Source organism: Periplaneta americana, chromosome 11 (genome assembly GCF_040183065.1).
Source record: "Periplaneta americana isolate PAMFEO1 chromosome 11, P.americana_PAMFEO1_priV1, whole genome shotgun sequence".
In the NCBI taxonomy this organism is placed as follows: Eukaryota; Metazoa; Arthropoda; class Insecta; order Blattodea; family Blattidae; genus Periplaneta; species Periplaneta americana.
In genome coordinates, this window is record NC_091127.1 from 14852041 (window position 1) to 14873603 (window position 21563).

Here is a 21563-nt window from a genome sequence, read left to right on the forward strand (position 1 = left end):
TTAAATTAATTGACTTTTTTAAAATGCGTATAGTGTGGTGAAATGCAAAATAAATAAATAAATAAATAAATAAATAAATAAATAAATAATTAAATAAATAAATATTATTTAACTTCCGTATTTAAGTTAAATGACAATTAGTTAATTACGGGTTAGTAACATGTTGGTGAAATCGGGCCTTATTCACGTGCCGTGGCTGATCAGAATTTTTTACTTAAGGAAATGAACGAAATACGTTGTTTAATAAGAAAACGTTTGTAGAATATAGGCCTATATATGTATCAAAATCAATCCAATATTCTTCGGAACTCGGGTTATAACGAACTCTCTAGCATTTGAATCTGGTTGTACAGTATTATAAAGATTTTAATTATTCACACTAAATCCAGAACTTACTTCCACAGTGGATCTATTCAAGCGACCAACATCAAAGTTTCCCTAAATTAATTAAAGTTGCTTTCAAAGTTTTATGTAACTGAAACTCATTAACTAATTGATTGCGATACTTTTAATTCGTTCAGTCACTGTTTCCGAGCTTTGCTGTCGTCTTCGTTTTGGAAGTATCTTCAGCAAAGTGACAGTTCATAGTCTAAAAATTTTATTCCTCTTAATACTATCTTCCGGCTTCCATTTTGACTTCGCAAACAGTAGTCTCTGATCATATTTACCAACCAACATTGTGCGCCTTTCTGTTTTCCTCCATTCAAACCACATTAAACGCCTGGCTTTAAGAATCCTAATTATGCCCCAGAATACAACGCGTGCATCTCTTTCATTCTCCCGTCGTTTCAACGCTCTTAGAACCGTAAATCTTCCTAAGCACCTTGCTTTCAAATACTCTTCGTCATGCTTCTCTTCCACAGAAAGAGACCGTGTTTCTCATCCACAGAAGACAACAGATAGGTGCTTTATAAATTCCTGCCCTCTAGTTTCTTCTTTGAACAAGACTTAGCAGAATATCACGCATTTTCTGTATTTACAATCTCCTTCGCTGGAGTAATTTCTGTTACTTTCGGCATCTCCAAAGCATTTTAATTCTGCTATTATTTATAATAGTTATTTACGATGAGTTTTGTAACGTTTCATATTACAGTACGAGTTTGATAACCAATCATGTATTGTAATATCAAGTTACGATAAATATATCGTAGGCCTACAACGTTTTATTCACTTTGATAAAAAATTAATTTTTATATAAAAGTAATTGTATTATTTTAGGTTTGTTCCAACAAGCAATTCAGAACGCTTTAAGAATTAATACCGAACATCTTTCGACTCATGCGCCAATTGTGTACGTTCTCAGAACTAGTTCGGGATTTTACATTGTTGGAACATTTCTTGAACTGTTTTCTTTCACGGCCTTCGGAGTTTCCTCTCATATTAAAATTATATTCATCTTTCGAACTCAAATCTTCGCACGATATATCACTAGAGACTGGATTTTAAAGGGAAAATTTTTCATCAAAAAAAGGACAAAAAAGGGAAAGTTATAGCCAAAAAAAGGACTTGAAAAAGGACTATATTTCTCCCCAAAACACACTTCAGCACATTCATAGATACACATAGCACACACAAGTTTATATTTATCGCTTCACAACATAAGGAAAGTGTTGTATTTGATCACATTCAACATTTCAATATGTTTCAATATGATTCTGTCTCTTTGAATGCAGAATGTCTTTATAAACAGAAAATGACCGCTCAACATCAACTGAGCCAGAGGTGAAAATTTTCTCTTTATCCTGAACTCTAAATCAGCACACTTTATTAGTTTTTCAATGTCTGGAATCAGATGAAGAACGATATTTATTTTCGCTTGCTCAGGAAGTTATAGGCATATCGGAAAAATACAGGAAAATTATCTAAATGTTTGCGATATTCTTTCAAAAAAGGACCAAAATAAGAGATGTTATTAAAAAGGGAAAAAAGTAATATGTACTAAAAAAGATAAATGTTAAAATGACATAATTTGGTCGGTGGAAGATAGTTTTGAACATCGTAATTAATTATTTCATATTTCGTGTTGAAATAAAAAAAGAGATTCCCTTTAAAATCCGGTCTCTGTGTTTCACTATTACCACAGTATCACCTTCCAAATCACTCATGATCGATTATTTTTTAATTTTAACCTGCTCAGTCTCGAAGCGTTTTAACCTTAGCCTCAGATTAAGCCATCTGCGCATGCGTCAGCAGTTCAGAATTTCCAGTTCCTGTTCTTAAAAGAGAACCAATTTCATTCGTTCTGAACGAGTTCCAAAGCACGCTGGAACAGGAAACTGGGAGTTCAGAACCGGTTCTGAATCAGTTCAAATCTTGTTGCATCATACATTGAGCTACTGTGCACGACAAATAGTTCAGAATCGATTCTGAACCGTGCTGGAACAAATCTTTTATTAGTTTTGAACATGTATTTTGTGGAGAGGCGATTGTATTATTATTACGAGTACATAAGAAAATTACTAGGCCTAAGTAGCCTATCAGGAAATATTTGGGATGTAGCACAGAAACAAGCAACAGCTCACCTGTGACGAGATTGGCGTGGTGGAATTGACACACAGCATCAGCCTCGAACCACGTGATGCGGTCTCGGAAGTAGCGGTAGAACACGGGGAAACCCTCCTGGGGCAGAAACCACGTGTTGGAGATATTCACCTGCGAAAAATAACAATACATGTACAACACAGGTAGTTGCATAAACCAATGTATCTGTCATCATCATCATCATCATCATCATCATCATCATCATCATCATCATCATGGTCACCGGCGTAGCTCAGTCGACTGAGACGTTTGCCTCCCGATCCGGAGTTACGCTCGGGCGCGGGTTCGATTCCTGCTTGAACTGATTACCTGTTTGGGTTTTTTCCGAGGTTTTCCCTAACCGTAAGGCGAATTTCAGGTAATCTATGGTGAACCCTCCGCTTCATCTCCCCAACGCTATCACCAATCCAATCGACGCTAAATAACCTAGTAGTTGATACAGCGCCGTTGAATAAACTTACTTACTTATGGATTTTAAGGAACCCGGAGGTTCATTGGCGCCCTCACATAAGCCCGCCATCGGTTGCTATCCTGAGCAAGATTAATCCAGTCTCTACAATCATATCCCATCTCCCTCAAATCAATTTTAATAGTATCCTCCCATCTACGTCTCCACAAAAGTCTTTTTCCCTCCGGCCTCCCAACTAACACTGTCGTTAAATAACCAACTGAAAATAATAATAATAATAATAATAATAATAATAATAATAATAATAATAATAATAATAATAATAATTGACTGTGGGCTAAAGCAAGGAGATGCACTGTCACCTTTAGTTTTTAACTTTGCTCTAGAGTACGCCATTAGGAAAGTTCAAGATAACAGAGAGGGTTTGGAATTGAACGGGTTACATCAGCTGCTTGTCTATGCGGATGGCGTGAATATGTTAGGAGAAAATCCAGAAACTATTAGGGGAAACACGGAAATTCTACTTGAAGCAAGTAAAGAAATGGGTGTGGGAGTAAATGTCGAAAAGGCAGAATATACTATGACTATGTCTCGTGACGGGAATATTGTACGAAATGAAAATATAAAAATTGGAAATTTTTGCTTTGAAGAGGTGGAAAAATTCAAATACCTGGGAGCAACAGTAACAAATATAAATGATACTAGGGAGGAAATTAAACACAGAATAAATATGGGAAATGCCTGTTATTATTCGGTTGAGAAGCTTTTATCTTACAGTCTGGTGTCAAAAAATCTGAGTTAGAATTTATGAAACAGTTATATTACCGGTTGTTTTTTTATGGTTATGAAACTTGGACTCTCACTTTGAGAGAGGAACATAGGTTAAGGGTGTTTGAGAATAAGGTGCTTAGGAAAATATTTTGGGCTAAGAGGGATGAAGTTACAGGAGAATGGAGAAAGTTACACAACACAGAACTGCACGCATTGTATTCTTCACTTGACATAATTAGGAACATTAAATCCCGACGTTTGAGATGGGCAGGGCATGTAGCACGTATGGGCGAATCCAGAAATGCATATAGAGTGTTAGTTGGGAGGCCGGAGGGAAAAAGACCTTTGGGGAGGCCGAGACGTAGATGGGAAGATAATATTAAAATGGATTTGAGGGAGGTGGGATATGATGATAGAGACTGGACTAATCTTGCTCAGAATAGGGACCAATGGCGGGCTTATGTGAGGGCGGCAATGAACCTTCGGGTTCCTTAAAAACCAGAAAGTAATAATAATAATAATAATAATAATTATAATAATAATAATCGTCATCATCACATAATCACCATAACTATTACTATCATCCGAACTTTTTCTTGTATGTCTTCTTCTTATTGACGACCTTCTTTTGTTTTGGGGTGTATTTCGAAATAGTTATTGACCATTTGTGGTGTGGAGTCTAACCAAAACCCCGTGTGTTCGTCGCTATAGCCGCATCGCTGTTATTTCTGACGTGACTCCTCCTTTTAAGACGCAACACGTGTATATCCATTAAGAACTTTCTTATAATAACAGTTTATAACATCGTCAATTATTTTCATGGCCCTGCATGTTAATTAACATCTGTTTACTAAATGTGAGAGCAGTGGAAGTGCATAACGTCATCAGCAGCCAATGACAAGACAAGCACATTTAAGTGTAGCCGAGCTGCAACTTGATTGGCTGCAGGAAATAATAGCGACACGGCTATAAGAATGTGATACGGTCCAGAAGTTTTCTGTTTTCTAAGTCTCTGGTATGGACGATAATGAATGGAAGAAGTATGGAGAAATATTCGAATATGATTCTTCAATGTCGATGCATTGTTTATTCGAACATTTAATTACTTCGACGGAATAGTATTATGTGGCTATATTGATAAAACCAACAGCCGGTTGCCTCCTTTTTAATAAATGGTTTGTTTTCAGTCATATGGCTGCTTATGTTATATTCACATTCCGAGTAGTAATTATGAATTAAACAGATTCACAAAGCAGATCAGCTCATAAATGTAATCCTAGTTCTTTGGAAAGGAAAGCAGCCTTCTTACTGCTCGTTATAAATGCTAAGTGTCGGTCTGAAATTGCATCTGGGAACTGGCTGGATGGAGGATTACAGCGAAAGCTCTTCCTTTTCAAATGTGCTGCACTCTCGCGCCGGTTTCGAGGAAACTCAAGTTGAGTAGTTAAGATCACAGAGAATGAATAGTTCATACTGCCTTCTAACTTATACTTCCATAATTCAGTAAATGTCCTTCATATCCCTTGATACGGGACGTAATTTGCGAATTACTGTCTGAAAATGTTTCGTATCACTTACACTGCACAAGTTTCACCTCGCTGAATGTTTTCGAACGTAGGAGAAAGTGGATCACAATAGTCAGAAGTGAGAAAAGTTCGTCTGTAGGCTATCTGAACTTTGGTTAGGCCTACTAATTCCTCTAAATATGGTAACCAAGGCCTTTCTATCGCACTCCATTTCCGAACTGCTGTACAACGGAATTCATTGTATCAGTGACTATTACATTTTTATTACGTCATATACTTTTGACCAATAAAACGGTACGGAACGACGTGTTTCAACAAATCATGGCTGCTTATCTCGCAATTTTTATCAAATCCCTAGCATTTGTTTTTCTCATCTCCCTAGCATTTGTTTTTATTACCTCCCTAGCATTTGTTTCTTTGTTTGCCAACATTGTACTCTCAATAATTGTACCTTTTAAAATGATTCATGTTTATTTCATCATCCTTAATTACAACTTTTCTATAATTTATCTTGTTTATATTATTTAGGTTATGTTATAGCTTCTGCCGTATGAGATTATGGATAGTCACGGATCAGAGATTTTTTAATATAGAGGGTGATTCATGAGGACTTACCGTCACTTATGGAGGTTATTTTTGAAGAAATTCTGAGCAAAAAATGTCACAAACATTTGTCCTAATCGCAATATTTTCAAAGTTACATTAATTTGAAGTTGTTAGTGAAATACCTTTTTTTTCTTTATAATACGAAATATTTATTTTCAGTCAATGACTTTACTTTGTATATGTGTAAGGTACAAGTCCTTATATTACATAATTTAATACTGTATTAACGTTTTCGTCGGTCATGCCGACATCATCAGATACAACATTTTATGCTGCAATATCATCTCTAATACGTACGTATGTCTCTACAATCAAAATACAATATACATTAATGAACATAAAACATAATAAAAACAACATAATTTAGGACATCAATATACCTCTTTTCTTATGTAAATATACCCTTACTGCCAATTGATTAAAAACACACGTGTGATTACAATGCATGTACATATATAAAATTGCAGGTCTTCACTAATAAAATAATAAAACTGAAATCTATATGATATATTATGTGAAGAGATGCTTACAGTCTTTGATCTATACTATCTGATTTGTTTGTGTCCATGTTCTTGTTTTCTCGTTACTACACGCCTTTTTACCGTCCAAAAGATGTATATACGTCTTTAGTTTTACTGGTAAAAAATATTACAAATAAAGAATGAACTATTCAGAAGTGTCATTTCTTTAATTGGCTAGTGTTCTGAAACTAAAAATGTGTTGGTAATTGCTTTGTACAGATTTTATTTTTCAATTTTTAACTAAAATGACGTCATTCTTACGCACTAGTCACAAAAATTGTTACAAATCATACGACTTTAGGAACTTGATTCTTTACAGTTTAATTATGCATCCTAATGCACAGACTTAAATAATTTACCTGAGTGGCGTGATTTGTAACAATTGTGATAAATGCGTAAGAAAATATAATTTTGTAGTTAATAATCGAAAAAAAAAATCTGTACGAAGAAGCTATGGAATTCACAACACATTTTTAGCTTCAGAATACTAGCTAATTAAGAAAATGATACTCCTGAACAGTTCATTCTTTATCTGTAATATTCTTTTACCCTTAACACTCAAGAATAAAGGTATTTTACAAACAACTTCAAATTAGTGTAGCTCTGAAAATATTGAGATTAGGACAAATGTTTATATGACATTTTTTTGTTCAATGTTTTCGGAAATAAGCTCCGTAAGGAACGGTAAATCCTCGTGAACCACCCTGTATATTGATAATTGAAGTAGAATGCAAGTGTTTAATAAAAAATTAAACTGAATCAACAAAGCCTTCTTGACGAATAGGCCTAATCGTCCATAGAATTCAATGAAGATTGTACAGTTGACACAACTGGTAACAAGTCAACAGCTAATTGTAACACGCTACTGCCATCTAGCAGAATAATCTTCATAAGGTGCAGCCAGCGAATAGGGATTATAAAGAATGGACACTTCGCGTCGGTACTGATTTCAATGACCTTCAAGCCAGCTAGAGCGTGAGATTCTGCTTTCTCCCTAGAGTTGGCGCTGACATCACACCAGCTAGCAGTCGACTCAGCGGAAATATAACACATACAATTAATACATCTAGGTACATTATGTACTCTAATAAAATAAATTGGATCCATAAAATAATAAATCCGTCGTTAACTGCAATGTCTAGACTCTAGAGTTCCTTTATAATGAGAGTTGAGACGTTGACCCCAACAACAATTAAAATATATAATGATTTGATAGCACTGAAAATGGAAAAACAAAACTCTTACGAGAAGTAAAACCATATACCTATATTATATTATATACAAATATTAAATGAATTTGATACTTAATTTTATAATGTATTATATTATTTTATAATATAATTTATTATATCTGAAATATAAACAATTATTATTACAACTAGTTCGTCACTGAGAAATAAGGAAAAGCTGTTAACTTGAATTTATTTGAAGCAAAGCGTTACTGTATTATGCAATAAGGTAGGCGATGTTTGAACCTCTAGCGCTTGAAAGTAGAACTAAACGCTGGCGCACAGAGAAACAAAACACAGGCGAATTCGCTCAGTGTCCATTCTTTATAATCCTTATTCGCTGGTGCAGCAAAGGAATCGGACGGTTTTAGAAGGCCGTTTACTCAGCGAATAGGGATTATAAAGAAAGGACACTGAGCGAATTTTCCTATGAATTGTTTCTCTGTGCGCCGGCGTTTAGTTTTACTTTCAAGCGCTAGAGGTTAGTGTAATCGAGTAATTAACCTATACGCTGGTTTACTGAGCAACATGTGGGGTTATATATATCGATCGACCGTCGTTTGTTAGCATTTTTGATGCCATTTTGTGTAATCATGGAAGTATGGAGCTCGGAGCATCGTGCTTTCTTTATCGAGACATTTTTCAAGAATGGTGACTCAGTTGTGAAAACCCAGCGTGCCTTTCGTCTCCAATTTAATGTTGGCAGCCATAGAGCCGTTCCTGCTCGCAATGCCATATTGAGATGGGTACAAAACGTTCGATTATCAGCATCAGCTTCCAAGAAGAAACCGCCAGGACACGTTCGAATGTACAAACCAGAGCCTTCTTCACTTACAAGTCGGAGCATGGGTAGGTTTGGCAACGCTGAGTGGAGGCGGGAGTTTCTAAAGTGATATTGATGTAATAATTGTGCTTACTTATTGCTTTCGTTGTACGTAACGTGTAGCTTTTCAATATTACTTTATGCACAAAGATAAGATCAAGATTCAGAGTAGTGATGTAAATTATTACGGATTCGAAAATAGTGTTTTATTGCAATCAATTAGCTATACTTCAGAATACGGCGTAAGTTGGCTACTTACATACAAAAACTGCCACTTAAAATAATTACAAAAAACATGTTTTTTATTGATAGGCTAGTACAAAGGTAAATAAATAACAAATAAATAAAAAATATATTCCTTGTACAGAAAATAATAACATAAATAATGCAATAAAGACGTAAGTTCCTACGTAATATTCTTAAGTTCCATTCAATTAACAAATTTGTGGCTAATAAATTGACAATGTTTTGCGACTTTATGGTGTTTCACCTGTAACGTGAAAGGTCTAGGATACATTTTAATATCATCTTATGCGATTACCTATCATGCTTTTCTATAAATATTTCATGTATCTAGGAAGCCAGTTTTAGTTTGAACCTGGCCAGTCACCATAAAATATTGTTATCCTAAATTATTTGTTATAAACTTTTAAAAATATAATTTTAAATAAATGTAACTACAGACCAAATTATGCAAATAAAATAAATAGGTAAATAGGGGAAACTATTGACATGTTATAAAGTAAGTTATGAGGATGTAAATACAGTTAGGGCAAGTATAAAGATCTATGAAAAAATGAAGAAACATACCTTCAACATAATACGTAACAAAACATATCATTATCTATTAAGTATGTGCCAATTAGCGTAAACTCAGTGAACTTTAAATCCTGAAAAGAAACATGTTTATAACTAATTTATTACAAAAGAAAAGTATTAATAAACAACCTTGAGAACCAACAAAGTGATTGTATGCATCTACAAATTATAGGTAGTTCTGACGTATAGCAGGCATTCCGAATCTTCAACAAAACTGCAACATTTATGGGATCACAAAACGACAGTTTACAATGAATTTGAAAACCAATGACTTAACTTTATTGATATAGCAAGTGAGACCCAACAATTTGGCTAGAATTCTGATACACCACAAACTACAAGTAAGACTATAAAAATGTAGTTTATACAGTATTTAATATTTAGAAGAATTGTCAATTATTTGTCATCACCGTAAAAATTGCCAACGACTGCAACCCGTTTTATTTTAATTTATTGTCTTGTTTTTATCGCCAACACGCACTTAGTTTATAATACATCACCAATTAATGTTTGGTACGACCGCGAACATAATTCCATCGACACACACTTACATTATAACATTAATTTACATTGAAAATCAGCATTAGCACCAACACATGTTATAGATCATAGGTCTCCGCTTCACAGTTAATTACAGTGTTGCCGACGTATGGATCCGGCTTGTCACTGAAGAAGGCTCTGGTGCGAACGCCAGATAACATTGAGCGAGTAAGAGTGGCAGCTACGAGAAGTCCACATCGATCAGTTAAAAATGAATGCTCACATTTCAATAAATTTATTTTAACAATATTTTCGTTCTCGTTTCCGTTCCCGGTTTATTGTGAGCCAGCCTTTACTCTCTTCACTAGTAGGCTAGTAAAGCAGAGATCACTGCACGCCACTGACGTGTCTCTAGTGTTTTCTGAACGCGGTCACATCCTTAATTTGTCTGGGATTCTTCGTGAAATGGCGCCGCACCCAGCTGAGAAATCCACTTATCCGTAGTACCGGTCGGATTTTAAAGAAATACGACCTCGGGATGATCGTACCTTGCTCCTCGAAAATCTTCCAATTAGTTTGAAAGCCGGAAACCCACACATCACCACGATGGGCCACCCGCCACACCGTTCTGCATTGCGGTCGTCCCCTAGCTGCTATCAATGATGACGTAAAGGACTCTCTGATTTTTTAGAACTCGCGTCAAATATATGGACTCTGTCGTCTAGGCACGTGCTGGAAGTTGGATCGATACGGTAGGCTTAAAAATTCAGTAGCTCACAAAATTGGAATAAAAAATAACGTGGATAAGATACAGTTTCTATATTGTCCTGTTTTGTCATTTAAATGAAATAAGGGGAGACAGAATTTGATATTATTTATCAATAATCAGATTTAGAGAGCTGTGAATTAGTGAAAAACAATTTGCAAGGATAAATATTTCTATGCGTTTTGTTAAGACTTCACAAGTTCCTTGAAGTGAAAAACATGAGTTAACAAATGAAGAGTTCGCGGGAAAAAAGACGAATATCACATTTCTGTTAAGGATTAGATACTGCAAGATGTAGTGCTGTTTCTATAAGGAAAGGATTATTGTATTCGTGGTGATAATTCTCCTTTTTACCATTTTTCATAAGAACAACATTAAATTTCGTAGTGATCCATTGAATTAGATAATGACATCAACCTTAATAAAACTGTGACATTCATCGTTTTTCCCGCGAACTCTTCAAAGTAAATGTAACCTAATACCGTGTGTAACAGAAGAAGATTGACAAATAGGAAACATTATTCTAATTGGAAATACAATTATATACAGTATGTTCACTACCGCAAATGTTCAAAATGTACTTCATTTACTTGAAGACAGTACCTTACTCGATCCTGACAGTCTTCTGTCACGTTTAAAAGTGTTGCAGGTGGAATGTGCTGGATAACATGGGTGATTCTTTGTTTCAAGTCATCTATAGATGTAAGCTCTGTCTGAAAAACGTGCTGTTTCACAAATCCCCATAGAAAGACATGAAGGTGTATGAGGTCTGGTGACCGTGGAGGCCATGACTGAGAGTTACTTATTTTTGTCATGTCTACTGTTTTATTAATATTACATTATATTTCACTATTAACCAATTATTAGGTCTATTACTAATTTTTACTAATTTTTGTAACTACAATTTATATTCATTCTACGATTCTTCACATCTTCTTGAAGTTTTTCGTATATTGTTACGTGTTTCAATCTTTTTCGAGTTGTTATTTTTCACTTTAACAATATAAATACTCGTACGTTTCATATTCATTATTTTTGTAACTATAATTTATATTCATTCTACGATTCTTCACATATTCTTGAAGTTTTTCGTATATTGTTATGTGTTTCAATCTATTTCGATTTGTTATTTTTTTACTGTAACAATATAAATATGTTTCATATTCATAATTTTTGTAACTATAATTTATATTCATTGTACGATTCTTCACATCTTCTTGACGTTTCTTCGTATATTGTTATGTGTTTCAATCTATTTCAATTTGTTATTTTTCACTGTAACAACATAAATATGTTTCATTAAGACTCGAGGCATTTACTCTAATTTTGTTGTATCATGGTACTCTTTGTTTATGGTAACTTGTAGTGGTTATAGGAAGAAATAAATTATGATAATTTTCATTCACGTTTTCCTTAACACTGAGGCTTACAGCTGATAAAAATCTCGGAAAGAGAACCAAGTGGTATTCGAACTCACATCCGAGTGCACCTCGGATCACAACTTCAAATCCATACCGCCTGAGCTACACCGGTGGCTTCGACAATTGTAACATTTTAAAATTCCTTTTCAATACGAAAAGTTACATTTGTTCAGATCAAATTTATGCACATTTAAAGGGAAAAACTAAAATTCTTCCAATCCTTTATTATCATAATACACTATTCTCTTAAGTTGATTGAGTATATTGGGAATTAAATCAATTACTTTCCCAAAACACGCTATGAATTGTTTTATATAAAACAACTTTTCGCTATACTGGAGAATTACCACGGTAGCTTTGAACCGTGCTGTTACATTTATCACCAAATTTAATTACATACACAATGTTGCCAACATAAGAACATGATTTTGGTCTGTGTGTCGTTAGAAGAAGAAATTTGTTTCTTTTTCTCTCTACTTCCTTCGTTCTGAACATTACTGAGAGATAGCATCACTGTTACTCTCATCTATTGCAATGATTTTTCCCTGGACCACCAATTTGCTTGGACGACATTTCTACATAGAAGATTAAGACAGATCTTACAAGCGATCTCCAGTTACTAACAGTATGGTCATCAAAATTGTGTGTCCATTTTATCTCGAAGTAAAAAATCTCTCGCATTTTCTTTTGTTTCATCACGGCCAAACGGATTTATCTGTCCGGTATCGATGTTTCTAGTCGGTCATGTCCTTTATGACAGTTTTTGTTTCGTAATATTGATAGACTGTAGTATAATTAAAGCGGTGAATAATTTCATGGCCCCTACATTTTTTTTTTTTTCGTAAAAGGCTAGGTATTTTGTCTAGGCCACAAATAAAACTGCAACGCGGTCATAATTATGTACTTAATGCTTTGGTGAACATTAACTGGAAATTTACTTTCCGTTATTTAAATGATATTCCGTGAACCACACCTTTTTCCCCTTTATTTCATTGTCATAACCAGGGAAAGGATTTATATGTAAATACATATTTACTTATAAAGCTAATATAATTTATATTTTGCATTATCTTCATGTTTCACAATGTGTAGGGTTGAAAAATCCTACTTTTATTTTCCATATTTTTCCATATTTTAGAGTTTAGTACATATTTTCGTTAATTTCCATATATTTTCCATATTTCATATAAAACAGTCCATATTATATTAGGTTTAACAATAAAACAAAACAAAATTCCATTAACTTTTAAAAATACATTTCAACAATAGAGATTTAAACACATGTTCAGTAATCCCTTTAACATCAGAGTTATTTGAAAATTAGCAGTCCTATCAACAATGGGAAAGTAAGTTACAAAACTGTATTAATTTAATTTAAAATTTTTAACAGACTTCAGTTGTGCAGCTCAACAGTTAAATGCCAGTCAGAGTACACATAGGTTCAGTTTTGTAAATCATACTATAAAGACGGTAAATATGCCAAAAGTACGTCATTCAGTCAATTTAAAATCAAAACTAACAAGTTACATTTCAGAATTTAAAGAAGATGGTTTATCAACTGACAATAAAATATTATTTTGTAATTTGTGTCAGTGTGCAGTATCATCTACACAAAAGTTCCTGGTGCAACAACACATTACAACTAGTAAACATCAGGCCAACAAACAACTAAATTCCAAGCAGAGACAATTGTTTTTAACACAACCAACAACATCGAATGTAAGATCTGAGTTTAACATCGACCTGTGCCGTTCTCTCATCTCTGCTGATATTCCTCTCTACAAACTAAAGAATAAGGTCTTCAGGGAATTCCTTGAAAAATATACTCAACATACAATCCCGGATGAGTCAACACTTAGGAAGACGTATGCTCCATCCATCTACGATGAGACAATACAGAAGATAAGAGATGAAATTAAAGATAGTTCAATTTGGGTTTCCATTGATGAGACTCCCGACAAAGAAGGTAGACTTGTTGGTAATGTAGTTATCGGTTTGTTAAGTGAACAATATTCTGAACGAATTCTTTTACATTGTGATGTTCTAGAAAAGTGCAATAACAAAACTATAGTTAAACTGTTCAACGAAGCTATGGGTATCCTGTGGCCAAAGGGTATTATGTACGATAATGTGTTATTCTTTATTAGCGATGCTGCCCCTTATATGGTCAAAGCTGGACAAGCATTATCTGTTGTATATCCTAAATTGACTCATTTTACTTGTGTGGCGCATGCATTTCATCGTGTGGCAGAAGTGGTCAGAGACAATTTCCCTAAAGTAGATTTGTTGATTTCATCAGTGAAAAAAGTATTTCTCAAAGCTCCCAGTAGAGTTAACGTGTTGAAAGAAATGTACCCTGAAATTCCATTGCCACCAAAGCCAATTTTAACTAGATGGGGTACATGGCTAGAAGCAGTTGAATATTATGCCGAACATATAGACTCTATTAACAATGTTCTCCTTGCATTGGACTCTGAAGATGCAGTCTCAATTGATACTGCGAAAACAGTTACCTGTGACATAAGTGTGAAGAATGACTTAGCTCACATTCAGCATACATTTTCATGCATCATAAAAACGCTCAAAAGTCTCCAAAATAGGCACCTTTCACTATCTGAAAGTTTTGAAATTATAAATAGTACTGTGGAACAACTGAATCGTGGTAGAGGTAAAGTTGCAGATGCAGTAAGAGCTAAGGTGGACACTGTACTTTCAAAAAACCCTGGATATGAAGAACTACAAAAGGTTGTTGCTGTGATGAGTGGTGAATCAACAGTGAAGATTAACTTGGACTTATCCCCAGCAGACATTGTGAAATTGAATTATGTACCAGTTACTTCTTGTGACGTCGAACGCTCTTTTAGTCAGTATAAATCTATCCTCAGAGACAATAGAAGAAGATTCACTTTTCAGCACTTGAAAGAAATGTTTGTAACCTATTGTTATGGTAACAGACAATAAAAATTGTGTTTTGTTGAAACTACATTGGAAGATAAGGTACGTCCATTATATTTTTTGTTTAGTTTGATTAAAATGTACCAATATTTAACGTACATAGTCATTTTTTTATAATTTTAAGTCCATATTTAATTCCATATTTTGGTAAAAATCCATATTTAATTCCATATTTTGGTAAAAATAACTACATATATATTTACATATTTCATATATTTTTAGTCCATATAAATCCGTTCCCTGGTCATAACCTACTTTAAGATCTTACTACATAAGAATTTTCTTTTAGTGCATTCAAAACATCGTCGTTGTACTGCATAAACCTTGCACTTCACTAATGCAGTGATTTATTTAAGAATATAGTCACGAATTTTACTACCACCATTTCGATTGTCTTCTGTTTGACACGGCTCGGTACGGCCCGGTGACTAGTGGCCAGCGAGTAACGTCGACTATCGACATTGCTCTGCCGTGGGTATTATCCAGTTGTTCCCAACTTTTATCTCGAAAACTAGCAAAAACTAACAAAAATGTATTAAACTTTATTATTTAAAATATTCGTATCTCAAAGAATAACCCCTGGCATTATTTACGGTTTATCCTGTAATGTTTAGCAAATGGTCACTAATTTCCCAGAGGACAAATTATAAACGGGTGTGAACTGTTTGTGACTGAGTCATTAGCTTAATACGGAGTATTTCCAGTCGGACATCAGTCAAGTTCTTAGATAGATTGCGATAAGCAACGTCGTTACGTATTCAATGCGATTTAAAAATCGATACTAAAGACGATATATCGCAGCTGTCACGAGATCCATGTTCATTTAATATTCTTCATAGTGCCTAGAGACCTGGAAGATGACGTGGAAGCTTCAGCTTTGGGTTTACGAATTGACATTGAGTAACAACATGGCTTGAGACTAAGATGATTGATAGGAAATTATTCCGTAAAGAAATGCCCTGATTTGAAGCCTGCAGTAGTCTATATAAATGTTAATTTCAAAGTAATTGAATTTGGGGCACTCCAGCCCATTAATATTGAAATTAGGTTCTTTTTTGAACTCGGAACGTGGCTGTATGTGCATTGGTCATCAGACATGGAAATAAATGCCGAATAGAAAACGCTCGAAAGGCATTCATGAATTTCATGAAGTCTTTACCAATACAGATTTTGACCTCAATCTTAGATTAAAATTTACCAGACATTATGTCTGGTCAGCGCTCCTGTACGGCATGGAGGGCTGTTCGTTGAGTCCATAATAAACAGAATGGAAGCTTTTTATTTGTGGATGTATAATATAATTATTAATATACCGTGAACAGTTAGATTACTCCAGATTATGAAACAAATTAATATAAACCGGGAAGTGTTACCTACGACTATTACACTTTTACTATGTCATACTACTTTTGACCAATAAAACGGTACGAAAGGACGTCTTTCAACCAATCATAGCTGCTTATCGCACAATTTTATCGCGTCCCTAGCATTTGTTTAATTTTATCGCTTCCCTAGCATTTGTTTATTTTCATCACTACCCTAGCATTTGTTTCTTTGTTTGCCAACATTTAAAACTGCACTGGTCTGAACGTCAAAAAAAAACAACAACAAACAAACAAACAAACAAACAAACAAACCCAGAAAATTACAAACCGCTCTAGTCGATGCATAGCAGTTTCAAATATGACTCGCATTGGCATTCAAGAACAAGAATTAATAAAAATCACTGGACATAGCTATGAATCTTTCATGAAGCCCTATTTACAAATAAATGAAGAGCATCATTCGGAAATCCTGAATAAGTTGAGGAATACACCATGTACATCAACGAGTTCCACTTCTTTTACGCACATCAGCTGAACAGCCAATCACTAAAACATTCAAATTTGAAAATTGTACATTCAATGATTGTTCCTTTTAAAATTATTCATGTTTATTTTTTATTTCATCATCGTTAATTAAAATTTTTCTTGTTTATTTCATTATCCCTAATTAATTAGGTTATGTTATAGATTCTTCTATATGGTATTATTGGATAGTCACGTATCAGAGATTATTTAATATACTAAGATTTATTGAAAATCATCTGTCAAGTGACTTTGATTACTGGGATCCGGATAATTGAAGCGGAATGCAACTGTTTTAATAAAAATGAAACTGAAACAACAAAGCTTTCTTAACTAGTAACCGTCCACAGAGTTCAATGAAGATTCCATAGTTGGCACAACTGATAACAAGAAAACAGCTAATCATAACACACTACTGCCATCTAGCGTAAGTTAATATTTGTAATATTGAGATAGTACAATAATACATTTGAAGACAGTTGTATTTTCGTAAGTCAATTAATATTTTATTGTATTGGAGTACTTCGTTACTTCTAATCTTTATATACTTTCTTCTAATCGTGTAATAGCCAATTAAATCCCATTCTAGTTTTGATTTTCTCTAGATAAATCAAAACCTCTAGTGAGATTACTGTTGATAAAAAGAAACAAAGTCGCTTATCTGGGATACATCATACCCAACACAAATTACAATAATTATCTAATGCAACTGGTAATTGAGGGAAAGATCGGAGGCAAAAGAGGGACAAGAGAAAGAGAGACGTCATGACTCTGTAATATGAGACAGCTGACTGGACAGCGCACTGTAAAAAATATTTTAACATAGAGAAAGAAACCGACACGAAATGAAAAATGTGATCGTAAACATCCACTAATAGATATGCGGAAAAATAAGAAGATTAGCCCCTTGCAATTAACTTGCACTTTCCAAACCTCTAAATAAGTTTTCATCATGATATTTTACTGTAAAAAACTATAACTAAGTATTTATTCTGATATTTTATTGTGAAAATCCATAAATAAATAGGTATTGATCATGGTATTTTACTGTGAAAAACTCTAAATAAGTATTGTTCGTGATATTTCACTGTGACAAACTCTGAAAGAGTATTAATCGTGATATCTTACTGTGAAAAACTACAAGTATTGGTCGTAATATTTTACTATGAGTATTACACTTTTACTACGTCATACTACTTTTGACCAATAAACCTGTACGAAAGGACGTGTTTCAACCAATCATGGCTGTTTATCTCTACAATTTAATAACTTCCCTAGCATTTGTTTCTTTGTTTGCCAACATTTAAAACTGAAAATTCTTTATGGTACTATAAAACATGCTTTGCGATCGTCATTTATTTCCCGCATAGATAGTCAACTGAAAATGGCAGTTCTGTTCAAACGTATTGTTGAAGCTAACATTAGTGAAATACAATTTTAGTAAGTAAATTAATATTTTATTGTATTCATTCATTCATAGTGTTCTGCCCAAGGGTAGGTCCTTCAGTGCAAACTCAGCATTCTTCAGTCTTTCCTGTTTCCAGCCTTCCTCTTTGTCTACGCATATGATCCATATATCTTAATGTCGTCTATCATTTGATTTCTTCTTCTGCCTCGAACTCTTCTCCCGTTCATTATTCCTTCCAGGACATCCTTCAGTAGGCCGTTTCTTCTCAACCAGTAACCCAGCCAATTCCTTTTCCTCTTTCTGATCATTTTCAGCATCAGCTTCGTTTCTTACTCTGTTTCTCCATTTTACACGCTCCATCCTTCTCCATATCCACATTTCAGATGTTTCTAGTCGCTTCTCCTCACTTCGTCGTAATGTCCATGTTTCTGCCCCATACAATGCTACACTCCACACAAAACACTTCACTAGTCTCTTCCTTAGTTCTTTCTCCAGAGGTCTTTCTTCAACTTGCTTGGCTTTAATAATAACTCCGGAAGGAATTTCGTCTTGAACAGATCCCGACATAATTTCCAACATAACAGAACATTGTTTATTAAATTCAGAGACTGGTAACTTAACAACAAAGAAATAATAGCATCATGCATGTCCTTCCTAAACGAATAATTTTTATTCTACGTATTCTTTTTTTTTTTTTCTAGTATACACAGTCCTCAGCGAACTGAGCGAATTTTCCTGTTCTGTTTTTCTGTGTCCATGTGCTCCGTCGCGTTTAGTTTCACTTTCAAGCGCTAGAGGTTAGTGTAATCGAGCACACTCAAGAGTTCCTCGATAATAATTGAATATAAGAGTTGAGACACAGGATCCAAACATCGCCTACCTTGTTGCATAATCCAGTAACGGCTTTGCTTCCAATAAATTCAAGTTAACAGCTTTTCCTTATATCTCAGTGATAAACTAGCTGTAATAATTTTTATGTTTTATATATAATAAATTATTTTATAAAATAATGTAATACATTATACAATTATGTATCAAATTCGTTTAGTATTTGTATACAATATATATTATGTATATGGTTTTACTTCTCATAGGAGTTTTGTTTTTCCATTTTCAGCGCTATCGAATCATTACATATTTTAATTGTTGATAGGGTCAACGTCTCAACTCTCATTGTAAAGGAACTCTAGAGTCTAGACATTACAGTAAATGACCGATTTATTATTTCATCGGTTCAATTTATTTTATTTGAGTACGTAATGCACCTAGATGTATTAATTGTATGTCTTACATTTCCGCTGTGTCGACTGCTATAGCTAGTGTGATGTCAGCGCCAACTCTAGGGAAAAAAGCAGAATGTCATGCTCAAGCTGGTTTGAAGGTCACTGAAATCAGTCATGCTACATCGAAGATATCGATGCGATATGTCCATAGTTATAATATCCTATACGCTGCAGTCCCTAGATACCAAAACAAAACACGTTACAAGACATACAAACACAAAGCGAATTTCTAACTTAAAACTCTTATCAAAATGTTTTAATTTAGGACTATTCAATGACGGACTAGTGTGTCACAAAATAATGTATGAACCTTTGGCGAAATTTCGGGCCATATTCATAGAGATTCTTAGCGTGGACTTCCGGTGGATGGTCAGCGAACTAACGTTTTTCGTATTCATAAACCAGTGTTAGCGATATGATATGAATCCTGTACAAGTAATTATAGTCGCGACGCTGTTATTCCCGGAGTGACTCCTCCTCTTTGTTTACGTCTTAGGAAGTGAAGGCTCTACAAAGTCTAGGTAGGTAGTATCATTCGCCATTTTTGTTCTTTCGTTGCCGAGCTACCATACGAGGAATGTATTTGCCACACCGTTAAACATTATCATGTCGTAACTTCTATGATAATAAATCAAACGCACTGTAATTCAGCAAATAATTGAGCGGCAAATAACGTCTTCGTGTTATTTCTGCAAACGCCAACGAAAGAGCCAAAATGGCGGGCGATTATATCAAGCATTTATCGAGCCTCATGAAATGAATGACGTCTTCATAAGCGAATCACAAGACGCACATGTTTAAATGTAGCCATCCTGCAACGTGATTGGCTGCCGGAAATTAGAGCGACGGGACTATAGTCGATAGCCGGGGCTAGTTTAGCACGCTCGTTAGTGTGGGCTAGCGAAATGTCTATGCATAGCATCCTTCATGTTTAAATCTCGGGCCAGAGACCCCCGCCAGCAACCCTGGAGTCCTCGCTATAAACATCTTCATTTCGCCCTTGATATATAAATTTATTCCATTGGTGGGGTATTGTATTTTTGGTTCAGGGAAAATATTCAGTATAGCTTAGCCATAAATTTCGTCCAAGTGTGTGGCTAAAGGATTCCGAATCTCGTGAAATACGAGTCGGGATCTCGTATAACTCCTCTTCAGTAACCTCGAAGCAGTGCGCCACTGGACTTGTTGCTATCCCTGTGACTAACGAAACGGAATTTATTGCGACTTGGAGAGTAACGAGTAGCAACGTGGATTAAGCTGGGGAGAAAGATGGCCGCTCTAATGCTGAGCAAACGTAGCGACAGGCTTGGGCGTGGCCCTGTCCAGTCCCTGGCGCTCCTGCCTCCTGTTTTCGTAATTAATTTCACAGGTCGCATGTCCTTCAAGGGACGGACGCACCCTTATTGGGAGAAGAACGTAACTACACATACAAATATAACAACGATATTTCACATTTCTCACGTGCTTTCGCTCGTCCCATTCGAGTAGTTTTCCTTGGTCTCTAGTATAGTCCGGTTCAGCTTACTTAATACCCTAAGGGTGAAACATAACCATTTTCCCCCTATTACTACATATGCTAGTGGATTATAGTGATTTTCTAGCTGTCAGGTTGAATTTTCCTTTACCAACTTTGTTTCGAATTTCGGATACTGATAAATACTACAACTGGCAGTTATTTTCTAACTGTTAAGGCTCATTCACAATGAAAATTAAACATAACGTAAGCGTTAACTTAAGAATGTAAACGTTACGGTAAAATCAAGAAGTCATACCATCATTCACGATGGGAACATAAACATAACAGCAAATATACTTGGTAACCATGGAAACATAACAACGACGCAATTTCCTCATATTCTGTCGTATACTTCAGCGCTCCACGATTGTGTTCTGTTTGCAAATCACGTAAGCATAAGCATGAAAGTTTTGAGTTTGCAAACTTTCATGTTAACGTCTTACGGTAATGTTTATGTCAATGCTTATGTGAATCATTGTGAATGATCCCATTTGGTAGCCTGGGCTCAAACTTCTGTGTTTATGTTACGGTTATGTTTAATTTTCATTGTGAATGGGCCTTTACGTTGGCAGCAATAATTTCAGTTTGTAGTAAAGGAAACTGATGAAAATGTAAGTAGCCTACCTAAGCTTGTGAATTGAT

The 21563-nt window shown here is 34.9% G+C and overlaps 1 protein-coding gene across 1 annotated transcript in view; it reads right to left on the minus strand.

Moving 5' to 3' along the window:
* LOC138708829 (mucin-22-like) overlaps nt 1-21563 on the minus strand; it is a 198157-nt gene that overhangs the window by 47496 nt on the left and 129098 nt on the right. Inside the window, exon 2 of the mRNA XM_069839045.1 lies at nt 2523-2652. Within this exon, the coding sequence (XP_069695146.1) occupies nt 2523-2652 (130 nt within the window). The remainder of the gene's footprint in view (nt 1-2522; nt 2653-21563) is intronic.